A 21617-nucleotide genomic window follows, 5' to 3' on the forward strand; every position below is an offset into this window, starting at 1 on the left:
CGTCCAGGTCCGCGGCCTGCATCTGAAATGTACACTGTTTAATGTGTCTGTTTAATGGAAGTTCTTCTATAAGAGTGCAGTGAAACCCAAGACCACCCTCAGGGAGGATGGAAAGGCTGAGAGGGAAATGTTTAAGCTGATAAGACCTTATGAGACCTCGGCTTTGACATCCTGGTGTGTTTGTCTACATCTGAGTATGTGCTTCACCTCAGACAGGTGGAGAGTGATCGGCAAGATGTGTTCCGCAGCATCTCCTGGTCACAGAAATGGGCAATTCTGCTCTTGTAGTCCAAAAACAGATCCTTCCAGTATATACAGAGCTCACGGGAGAAATGGGTAGATGGGTGGGAGGCAGTAGTAGGATGAAATCCATGTGGCGGCGTGGACAGGGTTCACTGATGGGAGACTGTGTATCATTTTCATATAAAAGCAGGTATCATAGAGGGGGAAAAAGAGATTATAATTTGCACTATTTTATTCGGGGTCCAAAACAAATGAACCATTAGCATTTAGCTAGCTGTATTTCATACGCACATACACACACACTACTGTGTTGGTGTGTGTATAATAAACCATAAATGTAATAAAAAGAAATTAGCATCAAGCTAATTAAGTCAGGTAGCTAGTGCATTGCTTTGAGGGCAATCAACAGCCAGTTTGATGTATAGAACAAGAACGGTACGACAAGACTGGGATGTTCTGCAACAGCCTTCCAGAATATTAGTACTGTGGAAAATGGCGTTAAATCGGGGTGCCTGTCTCCCGTTCACCTGATTCTGCAGACATTAAGCGCAGGCGAGTGCATTTATGCATTTGAATAGAGGTGACATTCAGCGGGCGGCAGGATGAAAAGTGCCCCGTTGTTCACTTTTTATTGCACTGCTTTTCTCTTCCATCTGCTCTGTTAAATTAGTTCCACAAACAACGCTCTTTTTTTTCCGTTCTTGTCTGTCTCAGCCAGGAAACTGCACCACCTCCGGTATATAGCGATTAATGTGTTAACCATTGATTTTCACTTAAGGAACATGGAGGGGAATCTTATTAAAGCACACAGTACGCAGATGGCTTAATATAAGCCGTGTATTTGCATTTACACCGAAACTATGCTCAGGTCAACATTTAATAGCTGCACCAAAATTTCTGAGCAGTTAATAAATCAACTGGCAAGTAAGAAGATAGTTACCAGTGTGACTGCACAAAGGGGACTAACAGCTGCTCTAGTCTGAAACCTGCTCCCGAAAACACAAGGCCAGTCCTCGCGTTTCGTGACTCCTACTGATCTATTAAAAGCTAACCCTGGCTCGGTCATAGGACATATGCTTTTGATATCTTGCCAGCAATCCTGGCTATTCATTTGACATTGGAGATCCATACTGTGGGCGTATGATCGGAAAGGTATGTGTATGGGATGCGGCAAATTGTTCTTAGATACAAGTCTAAAGAAATCACAAGCTAAAGTTACTATATGAGAATTCCTTTGACTGGATTTTTTTTCCTAAAGTATTTAGGACACAGTTCTAATTGGTCTGTGAGAAAAACAGCTCTGCCTCTATCTTTCTGCACATCTAAGATCAAACTGAATCCCGGATGTGTCTCCGTGGCAACATTCTTCCTTTAATGTGATGAAGGCCCACAAGGAGGAGGTGTAATGAAAGTTAAGAAATGCTCAGGCTTCAACGCAGTTATGAAGGTGAGGGTTAGACGTGCTGTGGTCGGTGTGCAGTGAGCAGGTCAACGTGAGACAGGGATGGTGATGATGGAAAGGGCACTTTTGGGGTTCAACAAACTGGGGAGAGGAACAAACACAGAGGGTAGTCATTTTGGCCAGGGGAAGAGGGGAGGTAATGAAGCTGGGGTGTGTGGTCTGGTATGTCCAGACTAGGAGAGAATACAGAAGAATTTTATATCATTAGTAAAACAGCTTCTAATGAATGACCAGGTGCATCACGTGACTTTGGAGCACCTCTGAAACCTTCACACCCTCCCTCCGTCACATAGTGAACTTTACACGTTTCAGAAAGTGGAAACCAGGCGTCCCGATTATCTCACTCTTAGCTGAGAGACTAAATTAGTACCTCATGTGCTGTAGTCTGTAGGCTTCAACGTTCAGTCCTTCATCATTCACTCTGCACTCTACAGCAAAGTTTTTCAATCCGGTCCTTGGGGACCCAAAGACAGTGCTACCAGGAGCTGGGAAGGGAGCGAAAATGTGGACTGTCTGGCAGGGAGCTCGGAGGGAGCAAAAACATGGACTAACTGCGAGTCCCTGAGGACCGGATTGGGAAACACTGCTCCACAGAGTTGAGGTGGAAAGCAAGACTGGTGTGTGGGGTTTATGGCAGAAGTGAGGATCCTTTGTCATCAGGCTATGCACTCTGACAACAGTGCATTCTGGCGACAAAAAATGCCGACCCTGTAGGTTTTATTGACTGATGTTAGAAGAAACAGGCTGATAAAAGTGAACTATGCCACATAAGATGAAGTAGTATGCTGTATCTGGTGTTTATATGATAAAAGAGCTTCCGTAGAGCTGAACAGACAGATTCTTTGAAGGGACCAGTAGTCCCATTAACCCACCCAGCACTTGGCAGTTATATTGAGTCAGTGGATGTTTGGCTAAATAACAAGCCCCACTGTTTGGCTCTATGTGAAGTCAGCCCTTAGAGGATGGGGAAAGGCCCTTGTGATTTGCATTGTTGGGTGTTTTTATTTTCATTTGCCCTTTTTGACACATCACATTCCCTCCCTGGAGGTAGAAGAGCCAGAGAGAGACCGAAACAGCATGAGAGAGAGACAGAGAGAGAGAGAGTGAATGGGGGAGAGTCTGAATCTCTCAAAAATCCACACAGCTACAGTACAGCAATGGAAAAAAAACTGTACTCTCTTGGCAGTTTCTCCATGGGCTCTCCCCATTTCTGTACTGCAGACCGGAATGAAAAGATAGTACCACCACAGAAGCCAAAATGCTAATTTACTCACCATTCTGGATGTGTGTCCATCTGTCCTCCATAACTGCTAATCCAGTAGAGGCCACAGTGAAGCTGGAGACCATCCCAAGAAGGGCTGGGGTAGGGGGATACCCTAGATGGCCGTTAGCGTGACGTTAGCAGGGGAATTTAGTGACACCACTACACTGAAAAGAGACGACCCAGAGGTGACCCAAGTGGGGAAAGGCAGTACATGCAAACTCCACACAGACACAGCCGGGACTTTAAAGTGGAATCCAATGAGCCTTTGGTCATACAGTACATTTAAAATACATCTTATAACATGGTTATTCAATTACCTGCTGTCTGTTTTTTCCCTTATATTTTTGTAGATTTACAAATCTATGTAGTAATCTATTCTGCAAATGACTGGTGATTCAAGTAGTAGAGTACAGTCCTTTGTGCATTTATATAATATATATATAATGTTCTATAACAGCCTTTTCAAGAAGTAAATGGATGTCATTTTAGCTTGAGTTAAGAGTATCCACTAATCATTGCTCTCTCTGCTCTCACTTCTGTACTGACCTAGTTGATCTGATATACTGTAATGCTTTGGATACAAAACGTCTGAATTAACTGCAGCTGCCACATCTAAGATGGAGGTGGGAGGGTGGACATCTCTGGGAAGGGAAATGCGAGGAAACAATCCCATTACTGCGAACCAAAAATCTGGAAAAGGAAATTTTCTATTATATTTTTAGTACTGTTGGTACTTCTGGTCCAACTGTTATTACTACTGTTACTGTCATTGTACTACTATTATTACTACTTTTACTGCTAGTGTTACTACTGCTATTACCACCAATCTCGCTACTGGTACTACTGTAATTACTACTGTTACTGCTAGTGTTACTACTGATATCATTACCACTCCTGGTACTACTGTTACTACTACTGTTACTGCTAGTGTTACTGCTGGTATTACTACGATCACTCCTAGTGTTACTACTGCTCTTACTACTACTTCTGCTACTCTTATTGCTACTGGTACTTGTGCTATAACTAGCATTGCTACTGTCACATGTACTTCCGCTATAATGGAAAACTCAAAATTATTTATGTGTAGGAACAGCAAAAAACTTAATTCTGACTGGAGTGCCCATTGAAGGACAAATACATGCTTGTATCTTATGTCGTACCTGTCTGGGATTGGCAGGTTGGGTAAAGCCCCGCCCACTGGATCTCGAGGGACGTCAAGATTAGGCAGAATGGGGTGGGGGAGTAAGAATCTAATGAAGAGCTGCAAACAGTAAAACAGTATTTATGCAAATCCCCATCATGGCTCTCCCTTAAGGATTTTTAATATCTTTCTTACTTTACCTAGTTACTTTAATTAGTGAACACATAAGGTGGACCTAGAGAATATTACATTTTTATTTGTCTGCTGCTCATCGTTGTCTCTGCAATAAAGCCACCAGTGATGAGGTCTCTAGACATTGGCCCCCTGGCTGTTACCCTTGTATTTTCCCCTCATGCAAAGCATATCCAGTATTAGTTTTTGTGAAGCTGAACTATAAAGCAGACGTAGCATGTAATCCAGATGTAAATCTCCTACACGATTGGATACCATAAGCTCATAAGATCTATAAATAGGCTACATCCGTATCTCTCTAAAGACTAAATTTAAAATTTCGTACATTTATTTTATTTTGGGTTTACTGCGTTGTGCATGTTATGGATCCTTTATAAAGCACAGGGATTCTGCCGCAGGAAACATCTGTCAAAGCCTGTGGGTTTTCCTTGATATTCAGAAATGACAGACTACTATGTAAGTGTGTCAGAATTACAGAAGAACGCAAATAACATTTGTCGAGTGGCTGCTGCAGTAGCGCCGGTAGCTGAGGCTCAGATCCTGAGTCCTTTTCATGAATGTGCGCATGAATGGGGATTTCCAGCTTCCCGTAGGGCTAGCCCTTCAGATCAGTTCATCACCAGTGTAAGCCTCCTCGCCTTAAGCGATCCCACTGTACGCGTAAGTGTTCACGACAACGCACAACTGCGATCTTTAATAGCAGGCGTTTTATTACCTGTGTATAAGTAGGAGGCCTATTACCTTCCCATAATGAAGATGAAATGCAATTCATATTCCCATAAGTACACTGGTGTGTTATATTGTATATGACTTAGGATAACTCTGTATCCAACATTAATGGGTTGTAATGTGCAGGTAAATAATCCACAAAATAATAATTTTATATATACATACTATATAAATATATACATACTTCTATATATACATACCTATAGGGCTGAACGATTTGGGGAAAATATCTAATCGTGATTTTTCTGACAGACATTGCGATTACCATTCGATGATTTTTTATGTCAAGCTTCAGTTCAATATTCGGTGTGTAGTAAATTTAAAACATATGACGCAGCATTACTACATAAGATACCATCAAAATATTAACTGGTCTATATTCTAATGCAAAAATGAGAATTTAAAGATGTGGTGTGTTAAGTTAAAGTAATAATGAATACATGCAATTGCAGCAAAAAGAAAAACAATAGCGATCTCGCAGGTAACGCTGATTGCCCCCCTAATAACACTAGAACCGCACATTTACCCACGGCAATGAACAAACAAGAACAAGGCCTACTTCGGTGCATGCATGCAGCCTAATGTGTTATTAGTGTTAATAACAGCAGCGAATCTAACACTCTCAACCAAAAAGCCATAATGTTCATAACAGTGACTGTTCTGTCCTGAAACCGTAAAGCTGGAAATTTTTTAATGTAGTATGCATTTTATAAAATGTTGAATAAATATTAGTTGTTTATTGATGATTTCATGTTGGTCGAAGTTTTCGCTTTTTAACAACTGTATTCGGTTATTTTCTATACAAATCAATTCAGGTGAAACAAATAATGCACGTGTTCATTGTTGCTAACTCTTTCAGACTCTCAAGCAAGAAATCTTACGGCAAATCTATATTATTCCATTCTGAACTTAAAATTAGCTGCCCTGCATTTTATTTGAAATGAGAAGTAAAATGCAGTTTTCGACAAATACAAAAGGAATGTATCTTTTCTAAATAATAATAATAAGACCGCGTGCCCATACCAAACTGTAATAGCGATTAAAGCGATCTATTCTTTTACTATTTATGTTAAAGCGAGGCTTTTATTTTATTACTGTTGTGGGATTAAGATTAATTTCACAAGATTAATCTTTGGAAATACTTACATTAATAAGCACAAAAACATATGACATAAACACGACTGTATTATGGGTTTTACGGCTTTCCTAGGGGTCACAGACTTCGCTGCTCTGCGAATTACCGACTGTCTCGTTGTTGTTTGATGGGTCCTGGGTTCCTCCTGGTGCATGACTATGTCCGGCCTCATGTGGCGAGAGTATGCAGGCAGTTCCTGAAGGATGAAGGAATGGATACCATTGACTGGTCTCCACGCTTGCCTGACCTAATTCCAATAGAACACCTCTGGGACATTATGTTTCGGTCCATCCGATGCTACCAGGTTGCACCTCAGACTGTCCAGGAGCTCAGTGATGCCCTGGTGCAGATCTGGGAGGAGATCCCCCAGGACACCATCCGTAATCTCATTAGGAGCATGCCCCGACGTTGTCAGGCATGCATACAAGCACGTTGGGGCCATACAAACTACTGAGCACGATTTTGAGTTGCTGCACTGAAATTTCAGCAAAATGGACTAGCCTACTTTGATTTTCAGAGTGTCTTTGAATTCAGCCTCTGTAGGTTGATAATTTTCATTTCCATCAATCGATGTGGCATCCTTTTGTTCCTAACACATTACCCAGTCCATATCATTTTGAGCAGTGTATGATGTGCAGACATATGTTTAAGTTTGCAAGTGTTATGTTGCTCCTTTTCACCAAAAACACATTCAGTTTGGCCAGCTAAGCATGTCTACACTGTTATATTCAACTGATAGATTGTCCTATTTAGGTTAAGTATATCCATCCATCCATCCATCCCACTTTCAAGTGTTCATCCAGTACAGGGTGATGGGAGGGTCTGGAGCCAGTTAAACAGGGTATATATTAAATATGAGTTTAATATATTAATTATATTAAACCCCCCCCCCCCCCCCCCCCCCCGAGCTGGCTGGATTACATACTACACTGCAGCGACAAATCTGCTTTATTTGTGTATTCTGTTTTTCTACAATAAAGTGAAAATAAAGGAATTGTGTTTATTAAAATCTCTTTGTTGATATTATTAATTTAGGCCTCACGCTAAAATAATGGTGATAAATTTTACCAGGCCAGGCGGGGTGTGTTGGAGGGCACCATGGAGTTTGTTCCTTAGGGCCCCCAGTGTCGGTAGAATCGCCACTGGTTATGGAAGATGGATGTATTAATATGACAAATCTGCAATTGTTGTTCCGCTTCTAGGATCTGACTTCCTTTGTACCACTCACATCATCCCCGTGAAGAATGAGGAAGGGGCGGTGATGATGTTCATCCTAAACTTTGACTACGTGCTCGACGAGGGGAGCAGTGACCAGCTGGAGCAGCTGAACCAGCCATCGCCTGGGCGACGTGAGCTTAGTGAGTGCCGCCTTGGTGCTGCCGCGCCAAGCTCGCACTCCCATGAGTTTGGCGGGCACACTTGATTTCGAAACCGTGCCCACATTTGTCTTGGGGGCTCTTAAAACCAATTAAATCTGGATGAAAGTCTTCAAGGGGGTAATGGTGGCTTGCGTTTAGTGTCCTCTCAAAGGAGCTGTAAGAGTGTGAGTTCACATCCTCACCCCAGCTGTGTGCATGTGAATGAGATTTTTCCAATTATAACTAAGTATCGTGATGGACTTAAGTCTGTTCCAGGATAAATCATGCCACACATCCTTACCTCAATCCCAACCAGAAGAATCGGATTCTCAGAAGATATGCCTGAGCAATATGCAGATTTGTACTGATGGAACTGAAATTTTGGAATAAACAGATCAGTTGGACTGGCAATAGCTCGTCCTCAGTACCTGCTGATTAACTGCAAGATCCAGAAAATTAAATGTAATTACAAGAACAAATTAGCTCAAACTTAGGTCTTTAATCATTTGTTTTCTCCTCAGTGTAATTGCTTCCTAAGGTAAACGTAAGTGCAAACAATTCCTTTTGTAGAAAAAGACTTATTTGTGACAAAAGAACTATTTCAAGCATGATAGTGGTTAATGCTTTGGTCAGAGAAATGACTCCGTTTGGTCAGCAGGTCAGGCAATGAACTGCTGTGGGAAGCAGAGCCATATAAAAGGAAATGTGATGCAGTGTTTCATCATTAAAGTGACTGGACTTTGTTAGTGTGCTTTTAGACCCAAGCTAGGAACTTACTGTGTCCCTTGCTCTCCTTGACGTGGCAGCGGTCTGGTCCAGAGTTCATCAGAACTTCTGCTTCCCAAGCCTCACAAACCCATTTCCCCCCTGCTTCCTTCTGGCGGATTGGTAACAAGGCCAAGTCCCTCCCCTGCCTCCCCAGTGGGGTCTGCGAGCTCCCATCTGTGTCCCCAACCCCTTCTGTTCCCCCTCCTGTACAACAGAACCCAGCCCAGAAGGTCCATGCTTAGCTTTCTGTAGATTTTCCGCAAAACGCAGGTGATCGCGAAGCTACGTACAGTATTAGCTCCAAAAACTGGACTCTCCTTACTATTCATTATTTCCTGCAAGGTCAACTTGTCGCCGTCACACTCGGCGTGAGTGTACCTTCAGCCTTGATAATTTTGCATGCAAGTAAAATGGATAGTCTAAGTTTGGAGGGCACTCACAGTTCATGCCTTACTCTCAAATCACCTAAATAACTGGAAGTGGGTGTTCTACCCTCTTCAACGCTAGAATCTCTCTGACACGACTTTCTCCATAAACGCTGTGATCTGACACCAAAGACTTTAAAAGCTGCTGCATTATTTTCGCCTGCGAGGATGGAGCAGAGCTCTTAGGATGACTGCTATCGGATGGCAAAACTTAACATGGTCTGGAGAACAGGTTCAGAAAAATCGAGGTGCAAAATGTTGCCAGGCTATAAGGGATTTTTGTTCCTGGCTGTGATGGTTTTATAAATGGTAGCAAGCAATAATCTGAAATATTTATTCCGCTGCATCTTTTTTTAATGCGGGACATTTTCAGCTATTCTCACGAGGCTAAAAGCTGTTATGTAAGTCGGAAAGCCAAGGGGTTTCCCCTGCAGTTTTTTTGCTCTCTCAGTTCACTTCTGCATCAGGCCAGCTGAACACTGAGTGGAGGCGGAGTTCCCACTCTGCTGGGCGTGAGTCAGCAGCGAGCGTGAGGCAGCGCTGGGCCGGCTTTCAGCCTACGTGGCCCTACCGTAAACAGAGAGTTTAGAGAACTGCAGTTACCCTTCGCTTCTGGGACCTGCATCCCAGAAGGCTCATGGGAGATTTACTTACAGAAAAATGTTCTGAGGGCATAAGGGGAAATGATTGGCTCAGAGAGATAACCAATCAGATTGTAGAGGAGATGGGTTAAAGCAACTAGAAGAGGCGGGACCAACCAATCAGATGTCTTGATGCCACCTCCTCTAGTTGCTTAGACACGCCTCCAAGCAGTGGGGTCCAAGCAAGTAGGGTCCAGTGGACCCCTGGATTTCAGTGCATTGATGTGCAGCCTTTACTTGGGGACTCATTGGGAGTACATCTCACTATCAATAAAGGCACTAGTGTGAGAAACACCGTGGAAACTCTGCACACTTAAGCTCCCGCTACAGAGCAGCATGGTGCGGCACAGAAGAGAACTACAAAGCCCAATGCAGTGACTCAACGCACAGTTTGCTTAACCTGCTACCACAGGACAACACGGCGCAGCACAACACGCTGAAGCAGAGTGCAGGACGAATCCATATCCAGCACCCGCAGCGCGGGGAAGCCTCTAATGAGAACGTGCTGTTAACACAGCTAATCAGAACTAATTGCTTGTCTCTGTGACAGAGGGATTTGCAGAGAGGAGAGGAGAAATTAGCACACGGGGAAGCAGATAAGCCCTGCCTGAGGCCCTGGCGTGAGCCGCACTCACACATTGGCTAAAATATACCAGTAAAAACCTGCCTTTCACTTTCACTTTGGGATGTACGCATATGTAATGAGTGAGGGTATCGTTGTGTGAGCTGAGGGCCCAGGAGGCTGATGGCCACTGATTAGAGAAGAAAAACACCGAGCTGTGCTGTTGTCAGCAGATCCATGTCATTAAACATTTTATTCCTACATACTTTGCTTAGCATGTAAGCTGTACATGATAAGCAGCCCACCCTAAGGAACAAACATTCAAGTCCCAAACACCCAGTTCCTCCCCATGATGCCTTGGTGCCTTTAAGACATTTTGTGTTTATCTCATTTAAATATAGCATCGTGTATTGTTGTACTTTTTATTTGATGAGTTGCCTCTATTAATACTTCTAAAAGAACTCGAATCCAGTTTTTGTATTATAATGTCAGCACCTGCCCTTGTATAAAAATGTAATTAAATAATGGGTTTGTGTAATTATGTGCAGCAAAGTGTTTAATCATATATATATTTTGCCCATCAGCTGTTTGTGACTTGCAGATTTTATTCAGGTTAATATGAAAAGAGAGCTGGTCACGTTCAGAAAGATCCAGAAGGCTCTTAATGGCATATGCCTGTTTCACGTCAGTTCATGATGGCTGCATTGTGAATTGAACTATTAAAAAAAGCATATTAGATCCTTAGTATATTGTCCACAGCAACATGACTGCTGAGAATGTCACACTTTCATTGCAGCTGCAGTCTTACGGCAAAATGAGTCATGCAACATTACAGGCATCTTAGTTTCCTGGCGCAGAAGGCTTGCTACGTAGCTGCTATCTGGGAAATCACCCCTTTTTCAGTTAGAACACTCAACTGGCACTAGCTGAGTCTTTTGAGACGAGGCGTTACAGTTTAGCGATAAATTAGCTTTGTATGCTAAGGGGGCATTAGCATGCATAATTGAAAGGGGCATGCTACTGCATCCGGCACCCAGACATAAAGTGGAAAGTGGCGATGATATGTGTGAAATCGGCGGGTCTGCTGTTTGGAAGAGGTTCGGAAAATGGAACAGGAAAGTTCGGCTAAACTGTGGCTAATAAACAGTGACTAGAAAGTATAGAATGTTCCTCTATCTAATCAGACTCTGGGCTCATACCCCCAAAATGCATTCTCATGTCTTTTTCCTTCCCCCGCGGCGTGTTAAGAGACACTTGCTTCGTGATGTATTGCAGGAAGCATCTTCCTGTCGTGTCTAATGAGCACACGGCGGAGCGATAGCTCTCTCCGAGTCCGCAGGCAGCTTTACAGATGCCTTCGGCGCTTAACGTGCACCTGTACAGGGGTCGGATGTCCCCGAAGCATTTATTTTGCCTTGAGTTTCGGTTCTGCATTTTTGCCAGGCCTGGTGATCTCTCTCAGTCTGCAGTTCGTTTCAGAATCAATGTTACATTTGATAAGCAGGACCTATGCATCCGCTATGGATTAACTCAAGCCTGAGATTCGGCCCTGTCTTTGCCGAGTCCACTATCACTTCTTTAACAGAGAAGAAAAGGACAACATTTTTCATTGGCCTTATTTTTAACATCAGTACTGAATAATTCTTGATCGAAGTACCAAGTGTAACATAACATCCAACAAGATTACACAGCACAAAACAAGACAAAGGCACTCGCAAACATTAATGTAGACATATGAGTAGGTACTGTAGAGGTACATATTGTCACGTGGGGCATAACAGAGGAACAATAGGACAGTGTGGCTTACTGACAAAAGTAACTCAAACACATAAAACAAAAGGGACCGCAAAGGGCCAAAACAAAGGCAGGTTAGATACACGAGGAGTGACACAGGGTGGAACTACAAGTGAGGGCAAAGAGAGGGAACACAAGCAAAACACCTAGAATAATCACTGCAATACTAACAAGTCACCTGTACACATCAGAGAACATGCAGAAACCAAAGACAATGACCCCCCGGGGCACAAAGCAAGGGCATGCACGTATATACACACAAGGGTAAACAGGGAACAGGTGTGAGCCATTACAATCAACCCAACACTAAAGACTAAAGGCAACTGAAACATGAGGAATGGGATGGCCACCGCCATCTACTGGCCAAGCAGGGCAATGACAGACAAGACAGGGCAGGGACCGATCCTGACTCTTATTTATGGAATAAATATAATGTAAATAGAAGAAATTGCTGTAACAGAAGATATGGAAAAAGAAATGATAAATGTATGAAATAAATATAAATGAAAGGAATGGTTGAAACGGGAAAGCAAAGTGTCACTCTATCCCTCCGAATTTGCCATGGTGTTGACCTCTGGTTGTCACTCTATGCTGAGCTGTCGAACTGCAAAGGGGTAGAAAATGTTCCAAAACTGGCTGATGGCAGTTCTGATGCAGATATATCTTTGGCAGATAAAAGATGCCATCAGCCTGAACCCTGCTGTCTACACTGTGGTGACGTCTGCACATTAAGAAACAGCATATTTAATTTCTCTCATTACCATATTTAAGAAGAGGAAATCATGTTAAACATATAATCATGTCTTCAATCAATAAGCTATTTTGTCAGTAGTGCATTTCAGGGTTTGACTAATTTTCCATCTGCAGGATATTACGCCAGTATAGTACAGTCCTTGGTTCTTTTGGTTTCTCCCGACAAGTCAGAAAAGTCGAACCTCTTATTTTCTTTTATCATATGTGCATTTTTTTCAGAGAAGTAAATAATTCAAGTGTCAAGTGCTCATCCTCCTGGCGAAAGCTTTGCATTTGTTCGAAAGGTCAAACCGGAAAATAAGATCCGTGCATCTAAAGAAATGTCTAGAAATATAACCATTTAAGGCTGTTTTAGTCAATATGTGTTTTTCTATTATGTGATTATAATTCTAAAGCTTTATACTCACCAACACTATTTTGTTTTAACTGAGGTCTCATTCCTCTGTGCTTTGGAGCCTGAGGATATGAGTCAGGTCCTGCTTGGGGCGTATATGGGGGTGGAGCCACAAGGGTATTGGCCCCAGACAAAAGCTAATTGGCCCCCAGAGTGTCCCTCCCTTGTCATATCATTTACTAATGGTAAGGTTGACCCATGTGTGCAAACTATGCCTCCTCTTATGCCTTCAGTTTAAAAAACATGCTAAAATCCTCCTTAGGTCTTGCTTTATCTATAGCATTTTCAGGTCTGGACTGGAATAAAAATTTGGCCCTAGATATTGGGGTCCCCCATGATGAATTTTGCTGACTGGGGGTGGGAGGACACACACGCATTGGCCCCCCATGAAAACGGCTGGCATGCCAGATGGCCGCTTCAGCCCTGAGCGCTTGCATGATTCCGCTCGGTTCCTAACTCCCATGTTCCCTATAATTTGTTCAGGAGGACTGGTGACTCTAAACTGCAGGTAACATCTCACCTCATGCCTTTTACTTCACAAGACTTGCCACTATACAAAATGGGTGTGTAAGCTATGAAAAGGGCTTTGGACATAGTGTTCATCCACTTGCTAATAATATCCATTGTCTTTCCCCTTCAGGAAAGTCAAGGTTTTTCCGATTCCGGCTTCCCGCCTTGAGACTTTTGGGCGTCAGCAAGCAGTCGCTTCCTCAGGAGGACCCCGACAGCGTCACGATCGACTCCCCGAAGCTCAGCGATGACGTCGACATCACAAAGGACCTTAAATCTCCCACCAAGGAGAGCTGCTGCATTTCCGACCCCGATGACAGTCGAGCCCTCATCGCCTCGGGACAGCTCCCCCTTGCTGTTAACGAGTCTGGTCCCCTGGACCACTCCTCTCCGAAATGGCAGTGGGACAGACTGTACCTGGAGCAGCCCCCCTCTCCCCTGTGCCTGGGACCCTCCTCTTCACGTCAGAGCATGTGTAGCATACGAAGAGCCTCCTCCGTCCAGGACATGGAAGGGTTCAGCTCCAACTCGAAGAGCACCTTCAGAGACCGGCACGCCAGCGAAGGTAGCTAGGGACACACCATGTCCACATTCTCTCCTAGAGCATCAGATAAGCCTTTCCCGTGGATTTATGACAGCGGTACCTCTACAGACAGTGCTGTCCATGTGACCTGCCAATTATCGTAAAATGACGAAGGTTTCGCGCTATTACTTACATCACCCTCAAGGATGGCAGCATAATGGCGTCATGCTGTTACGATAAATTATCTCCGAGGCTGTTACAGAATATATGACGCATAAAGTGACTGAGAAATCCATCTTATCTGTCTCTAGTATTTTCTATTACCCCCCCTCCCTTCCCTTCTCACCATGTCTTTCTCCATTTCAGACAACGGTCGCAATATCAAAGGTAAAGATACGCTTCTTGCACGTGCTTTCTGGCCGGCTGGCTGCATGAATTTATTGCGCAGTGACTTGACAGTAGAGCGGATGCTTGTTCTCCGCATTGCTGCGTCTAACTGATAGACACCCTGACATTTCTCAGGAAACTTCCCGGAGGCTTTTCATGCGTCTTTATGTCTTTCCTGACGAAATTGTTCTTGAAGTAAAGTTCCCGTTACCCCAGTGTAATTATTTTGACCCTTTTTTCAAAGCTACATGAGAAAAACAAGGTCTGCTTGAGATTTTTTTAAACCAAAATCAGTAAAGCAAAAATACTGTGTCTGAAAAAAAAATTGACTTTAGTTTCAGTGACAATGACAAAATGAAAGGAACGACATTGGTATGATTTTTTTGTAGGTGTTTTTCTTTTTATTTAGTGTAATCCATCTTATGATGCCATTTTCTCAGACGTAAACACATAAACACGTAAACATAAAAGGAACCAGTTATCTCTGGAATGCAGAAATTCAGCTACCCCCAGTTTGTCCAAAAACACAGCAGCTTGCAAGCCGTGTAACTAAACATGTCCTGTCATGTGCAGAACTTTCCCTTGTATTATGTTGTTCATGAATAATTAAATAATACTAGCCATTTGACACTGAATAATGTGCAAGTGGCCAAGAAATACTTCATCCCTTCACTATTTGAAAACAGTTTTACCTATTAATGTAGTGATTATGATGCAACAACGCATTTTTATTAGTAACCACATTTAAAAAGTAACCATGTAATAAAGTCACGTTTTTAAAAACAATTATGTGTTAAGATCTTATGGTGTAGATTGGCCCAGTGGCTCTACTGAAAATAACTAACCTTCCCCCAGGTTCACACTAGATCTGACTATATTCATTTATATTTCCAATTTACTATTAATTCAAAATTCGGAATTAGGTACACCATAATTTGCCCCATAATTTGAGGAAATCAAAGAACAGAAAACCTAAGATAGAATAACGTTACTGGAAATCATCACATTTGGTGTCTCAGTGTGACTGAGCATTGTAGACTAAGGGAAATGTATCAGTGTTTAGTAGAACATCAGGAACATCATGAGCTTGTCCGTCTTTGTAAATACAGAAGACAGTCCTCTGTATCCTTCATCTGACTCTTTGGAGCCTTGCTTGTACCAAACCACACTCACCACATAGCGTCCCCACGAGTAATACAGTAATAGTACTTTCACACCCCGGGACCCCATTGAATTTTGCCACAGTTCTTTTTGCTTGTGGAAGTTTTACTTACACAAAAATGTTCTGAGGGCAAAAGGAAAAATGGTTCAGAGAGATAACCAATCAGATTACCCCTAATGTAGACTGTCCAGCAGCGAGCTGGGAGGGAGCGAAAACGTGGACCATCTGTGAGTCGCCAAGGACCGGGTTGGGAAACACTGTCCAACCAACTGGAAGATGTGGGACCAAGATATCTGATTGGTTGGTCTCGCCTTCTCTAGTTGCTTGGACCCACCTGCTCTACAATCTGAGTGATTATCTCTCTGAACTAATGATCTTTCCTTCTGCCCTGAGAACATTGTTGTGTAAGTAAAATTCCCACGAGTTCTTCTTCCAGCCTTCTTCATCGATGCGGAGCTAGTGCTAACGGCTTGCTTTTAGTTATTTTTTTTTCTGGTAGCTTTCTTTTTACTCTCTTTCCTTTCTTTTTCCTTGAAACACTAGTGTCCCGTTCCTGGATGGCAGGGGGTATGGCCTGAGCTTTTACTCTGTGTATCGTTTGAAGCACTTAGCATGCGGTCCTTAGTGGCATCGGACGTCGTTGTTTGTGTGTCCTTCCCCCACTCATGCTCCACATACTCTGGTTGCTTAAAAACAGTGAAGCAGGGCTTTGTGGGGCCTCAGGGTAGGAGATCCTCCACTGCTTCCAACAACCGCATGTGCTGCCTGCTCCTCCATCCCATCCCCCCCCGTTATGAACGCCTGTGTTGACAGTACCTGGTACCGTAAAACAGTTCTTGATGTTGATGTCCACGCCTCTTCTATACCCTAGAACAGGGTTTCTCATTCTGGTTCTTGGGGACCCGCAGGCAGTCTGCATTTTTGTTCTGTCCAAGGGAGCTGGGAGGGAGTGAAAATATAGACCAAGGGTGGGCAATCTTACCCAGAACGGGTCGGTGTGTATGTGGGTTTTCTCCACAATTTGCTAATTAGATTACTAATTAGAGGACTGATTGGCTGAAGAGTCCTCACACATGGGTTTGAACAGCTGACCTAAAGGTTACCCCAAACACCTGCATACACACCAGCCCTTTGTGGATAAGATTGCACACCCCTAATGTAGACTGTCCAGCAGCGAGCTGGGAGGGAGCGAAAACGTGGACCATCTGTGAGTCCCCAAGGACCGGGTTGGGAAACACTGCCCTAGAAGAAGACTTTTTGTGCAGTTGAATATAAACCTTTGGATCTGCAAGCTTTGCCAATGGGATTGTCTTACTGTTGTTTTCAAGTCATATAATTCTGAAGTAATATTACTGTTTAATTCAAATTCAGAGCACGTTTTCAATTAAATTCACATCCATTTCTGTATGCTTCTGCTCAAAGTGTTCCCAATACACATACCCAACCCCTTTTAGACAAACTAAATATGTACTTTTTAAATTTTAAGATGCTTGTGTACCTAAAACACATATTTGTTGTTTCCTACTCCCCACTGAAAGCCTCAAATTTGAGTTGTCAATGTAGCAGTCCTGCTAATGGCTGTTGAAAGAGAAGGGAACAGGATTCAGGGACAGATAGGTGAAGAGGGTATTTCTTAGCCTCCACATCAAAGTCCCTCTGCGCTAAATCAGAGGATGTTCTTATTTGTCCCAGTGCCCATTTCCCGATGTTTTGTGTTCTCCAGGTCCATTCAGCCATATAAAGTCCAGTCTCTTGGGTTCCACCTCTGACTCCAACCTGAACAAGTACAGCACCATCAACAAAATCCCTCTGATCGCCCTGAACTTCTCGGAAACGAACAACGACAAGAAGACCGTCTCTCCCCCGTCCTCCGAAAAAACCATCATCGCCCCAAAGGTCAAGGACAGAACACACAATGTCACAGACAAAGTCACACAGGTAACACTGCGCCGGCAAGCCTGTGATTATTCAGCCAAAACTGTGGTTTCATTCTTTTTCAATCTCCCCTTATACATCATTTTTCATGAAGTGAAGAATGTTTTTGTCAGGGTGGCTTCTGTCACATACATTTTGCTTGGTAATTACCAGGAGTCGATGCAGCCAGCCATTGCTGATGATTGGTGGCTTGTGTTTTCCCCATGGCACACTGGACCACATTAGGTGCTTTCATAAGTGGTAAAGTCTCTATATGTCCGGTTTTCTAGTTCTTTTGTTTCCCCCTGAGTGCCCCACTTTCCAACTGCAATCCAAAAAACATGAAGTTAGGTGGCTTGACCTGTCTAAGTTCTAAATAAACGATATACTTTATGTCCCTTCTTGTTCCAACATTCATCAGCTGATTTCTCCTTAATTCTACAGGGCTGCTTCAGCAAAGGGTCTGATCCCGTCTTTATGCAGATATTTTCACCAGGTTACAGCAGAGTGCGGCTGCTTCACTTATCCTTCGTAAAATGGATGAGCCTCTCGATGAAGGCCACACGCTGGTTGTACCTCTAGAAACCATGAGTTTCTGTCCTAATCTGATACTCGTGTAGCATCTCTCACTGCCACCGCCCACTGTGGCATTCCGGTCACATGCTCACATCGTGTGCCGCACTCTGATTCATTATGCAGCTGAATTATCTCCATGCCACGTTCTTTTTTGCTGGCTTCACTCAGTTTAAACGACAGTTATGATTGTGTATCATCCCGTTCACAAATAAATCACAAGTAACCAAAATTCCTGTACAGAATAGTGGCGTGTCCATTGTGCCCTTGAGCAAGGCCCCTAACCCCCCGAAATACTCCAGGGACACCAAATAAAGGGCCGACCCTGTGCTCAGACCCTAAGCGTCACCCTCAGCCGTACATATGTGTGTGGATGGGATTTGTGAAAAGATGCTGAGACACTGCAGCCCAACCACATGCTGCTTTGAGCATTTCCATGCCCCATCAGTGGGGGAAGGAACACTTGTATCAAATCGTTTTTTGTTTTGAGACCGTCTTCATGTACTATGTTCATAATATACTCTCACAATACAAAGAGCGATCTAGAAAAAACATTCTCCAAGTTCCGCCCCCCCACCCTTCCAAAAATACTGGTGGTTCATTCATGGACTGCTACGTGATTTCACAAACAAATCTGACATTTTCCCTGTGCCTCCACACCCGCTTAGGGACTTCATATTATTATTTATTCTGCGGTAGCCAAGTCTGAAAACAATGACTAGATGTCGATGCCAAATAAAATCGTGACTTGAAATATATTGGTAGAATGTGTCGCATTCACAAGTTAATTACTGTATGTAGGCCTACCTGCTATTTCTCATCATTAGGGAGCTATATATTAGATGTTCCCTAATCCATTCTTTTTGCCTTTAAATAATATAATCATTAACGTAAAGCCGCGTCAGCTGTTTTCCAGATTAGTGTTACTGCTTAGTGTCTGCATAGGCAGTTAGAAGTGAGGCTTTCCTTACTGCTTTGGCATCTGTGACGCTTGTTTTTTTTTCTTGACAATGACAACCTATTAAACCGAGAAAATGCTTTAGCGGGTGGCAGGTTTTTGTACTCAGGAATGTCCCGAACTCAGGAATGTGGTCCTTAATCTTTTCAGAATGGCTTCCCCCTGGCCGAGAAAAGACACGTACTGTATACAGTCCTGGCTGAAATCTATAGGAAAACAAATGTATAATTCATGACTCCCGATTTCCGAAATGTGCTGAATATACACACGCATGAAATTGACACAGCCTTGAAAATTTTTTGGAGGACAGAGTCAGAGGACTTACGGTACGTGACAGAGGCAGGTAAATGCTGAAGGACAGCTTGCCCCCAGAAATAGTTCAATGGCACAACCATTTACGGTCCCAAGTCTTATAGAGATACCCATGAACATCATTCATTTCATTAATTTCAGTCCACCCGTAGGTGCACTTAGCTCGCCAGTGTGAAATATAGAAGAGTTTGAGTCAGTCTGGATGCAATTAAAATTTTATATAAAATTATATCCAGTACGTCAGTCTCAAAGGCCAGGCTCTAAATTTAATGAAAAAAAAAAACAATGTCTTGAAAATATACTGTATGCATCAGAATTTTTTTTAAAAAATCGCTTTGCATTAATGGCAACATTTGTTCAGCGACAGGTTATTCCTGGTAATACATGCAGAGAAGGCATTGCTGCGTAATTCCTCTTCATTTTTATTAATATGACAGCCGATGCTATTACTTTGTAATTAAAAATGTTTTGCTGACCCATATTAATAAAGTTATTTTTACATGACGTGCAAAACATGACGTGTTTTTCCTCACATGTAATTCTGCCCTAGGGTATTTTTGCGTATTTTTAAAATGCAAGCCCACAAGTGTCTCTTTCTAGATGATTGCTTCCCCTCAACTTTTCCACATGCTTATTAGATTCATAAATTGTTCACTCAGCAAGCTTTACTTTGCATTACAACTTAAATTTCTACTATACACTTTCTTCTATTTTGGAACTTTTTGCTTACTGTACATGCCTGATTAAGCTACCCTGAAGTGTGACGTGGTGCAAAGTTTTTATAAAACAGCATGAATTTAACAAAGGGAATCACGTGCGTCTCACTGTCACTTATTTTGTAACTCATTATCTATTCCCTACCGCTTGTATATTCGTGTGCGATTGCTGACGCGTAGTTTCGGTTTGGTTTCAATATACTTCCTTTGATGAAGCCGCTAAATAAAATAATACAAGCGTAACGCAAAGGCAATTCTGCTATATAATGTAATGTAAATGAAATTCGCACCGTCCCGAGAAGCGTGCAAAGAGACGGCTGGACGCCTTGACGCGCTCTTGGGCTTTGCCTTGCATCCCCACACATCTCGTAATTATCGCCGTACCCTTGAGCTGGGTACTTTACCTGGATTGCTCCGGTAATAACCTGCTATCTAAATGAGGGGCGAAATGACAGCCAGAGGGGCGAACATCTCAGCCACTTACCATGGTAATTACCTCAGTATCACTGTGAAAGAAAGTGGTGGTTTTATTGCTCGTCCTGCTCATCAGAAAATGTTTTAATTTATACACTAAATCAAAACCTCCATGGTAATTGTTCTAAACAGGGCATATAAGCTTATCCCTTGCCCTTGCTTTGTTAAATATGTTACACTTCACAGTAATCCGCATTCTTGTTCACAGCCAAAAAGATCCACAGTGCTCCATATAGCCTACTACCTTCTGAATTTAAATATGTTTGGCACACTAGCAAATCTGAACAGCAGTCCACAGAGTTGCCAACTGTCACGCATCTAGTGTGACACTCGCACTTTCAGACTGTCCCGCTCGCACAAGAAATCTTATGGCAAGTTTATATTATTCCATTATAAAACTAAAATAGGCTACATCAAAACCGTTGGGGTAGTTTGCAAGCCCTACAAACTATTTACAAGGTAATGAAACTGTTACATACAAGAATACGTGTATGCAGACATGTCTGAGCAAAGTTGGTGAGCCCAAGTTTGTGTTATGCGGGTTATGAGGCTGCATTGAGATTCACAATCGCTTTACAGTATATTAGGGTGGATACACACAGAACAGGCAAAACTGGTGAAATGATATGGCTGTAACACATTTAAGTAACACTGTAACACTATTTCCACTAAAATTGCTATAGTATATTATAAGACGCATTGTGTGATGACTGTAATAAAGCTGTGCAATATTTATGCTGCTTGCTCACTTAAAAAGCATAGACATAATTACAGCAAACAAGCAGATAGTCTGACTCCATAGTATAATCTGAACTCTTGCCCCAAACCAAAAGTAGTGATCGGCGTTTTTTGATTTCTGTAAAGGTGAAAATATGTTCCTTAAGCACAATATCATACTGAACACACTAGAGAAATACAAACAGAAACACCTAAAAAGAAAATATATCAATAAATTTTATATCTTATATTTTATATCTTATATTTTAAAACTATTCAGAAAATGTGATATTTTAATTGCCAATGAAGCAGTCCCAGCAACCCTCTCCTGGATAACTGGTTGGAAGATGGATGATTTAATTTCAATTCAGTTTATTTTTATATAGCGCCTTTCACAACAATTTTGCCCCAAGGTGCTTCATATGGGTGTGTTGTGATGCAATGCAACACCAGTAAGAGAAAATGATACAAAAAACAGGGAAAAGGAAAGACAGAGAAAAGAAAGAAAGT

General features: G+C 42.5%; 1 protein-coding gene across 1 annotated transcript in view; it reads left to right on the forward strand.

The window, feature by feature from the left end:
- Window positions 1-21617, forward strand: part of LOC111852688 (voltage-gated inwardly rectifying potassium channel KCNH7-like) — a 66262-nt gene that overhangs the window by 19307 nt on the left and 25338 nt on the right. Inside the window, exons 3-7 of the mRNA XM_072700594.1 lie at window positions 7369-7524; window positions 13502-13936; window positions 14261-14281; window positions 15987-16010; window positions 17167-17381. Coding sequence (XP_072556695.1) covers window positions 7369-7524; window positions 13502-13936; window positions 14261-14281; window positions 15987-16010; window positions 17167-17381 — 851 coding nt within the window. The remainder of the gene's footprint in view (window positions 1-7368; window positions 7525-13501; window positions 13937-14260; window positions 14282-15986; window positions 16011-17166; window positions 17382-21617) is intronic.

The sequence above is a fragment of the Paramormyrops kingsleyae genome, chromosome 16 (genome assembly GCF_048594095.1).
Source record: "Paramormyrops kingsleyae isolate MSU_618 chromosome 16, PKINGS_0.4, whole genome shotgun sequence".
Classification (NCBI taxonomy): domain Eukaryota; kingdom Metazoa; phylum Chordata; class Actinopteri; order Osteoglossiformes; family Mormyridae; genus Paramormyrops; species Paramormyrops kingsleyae.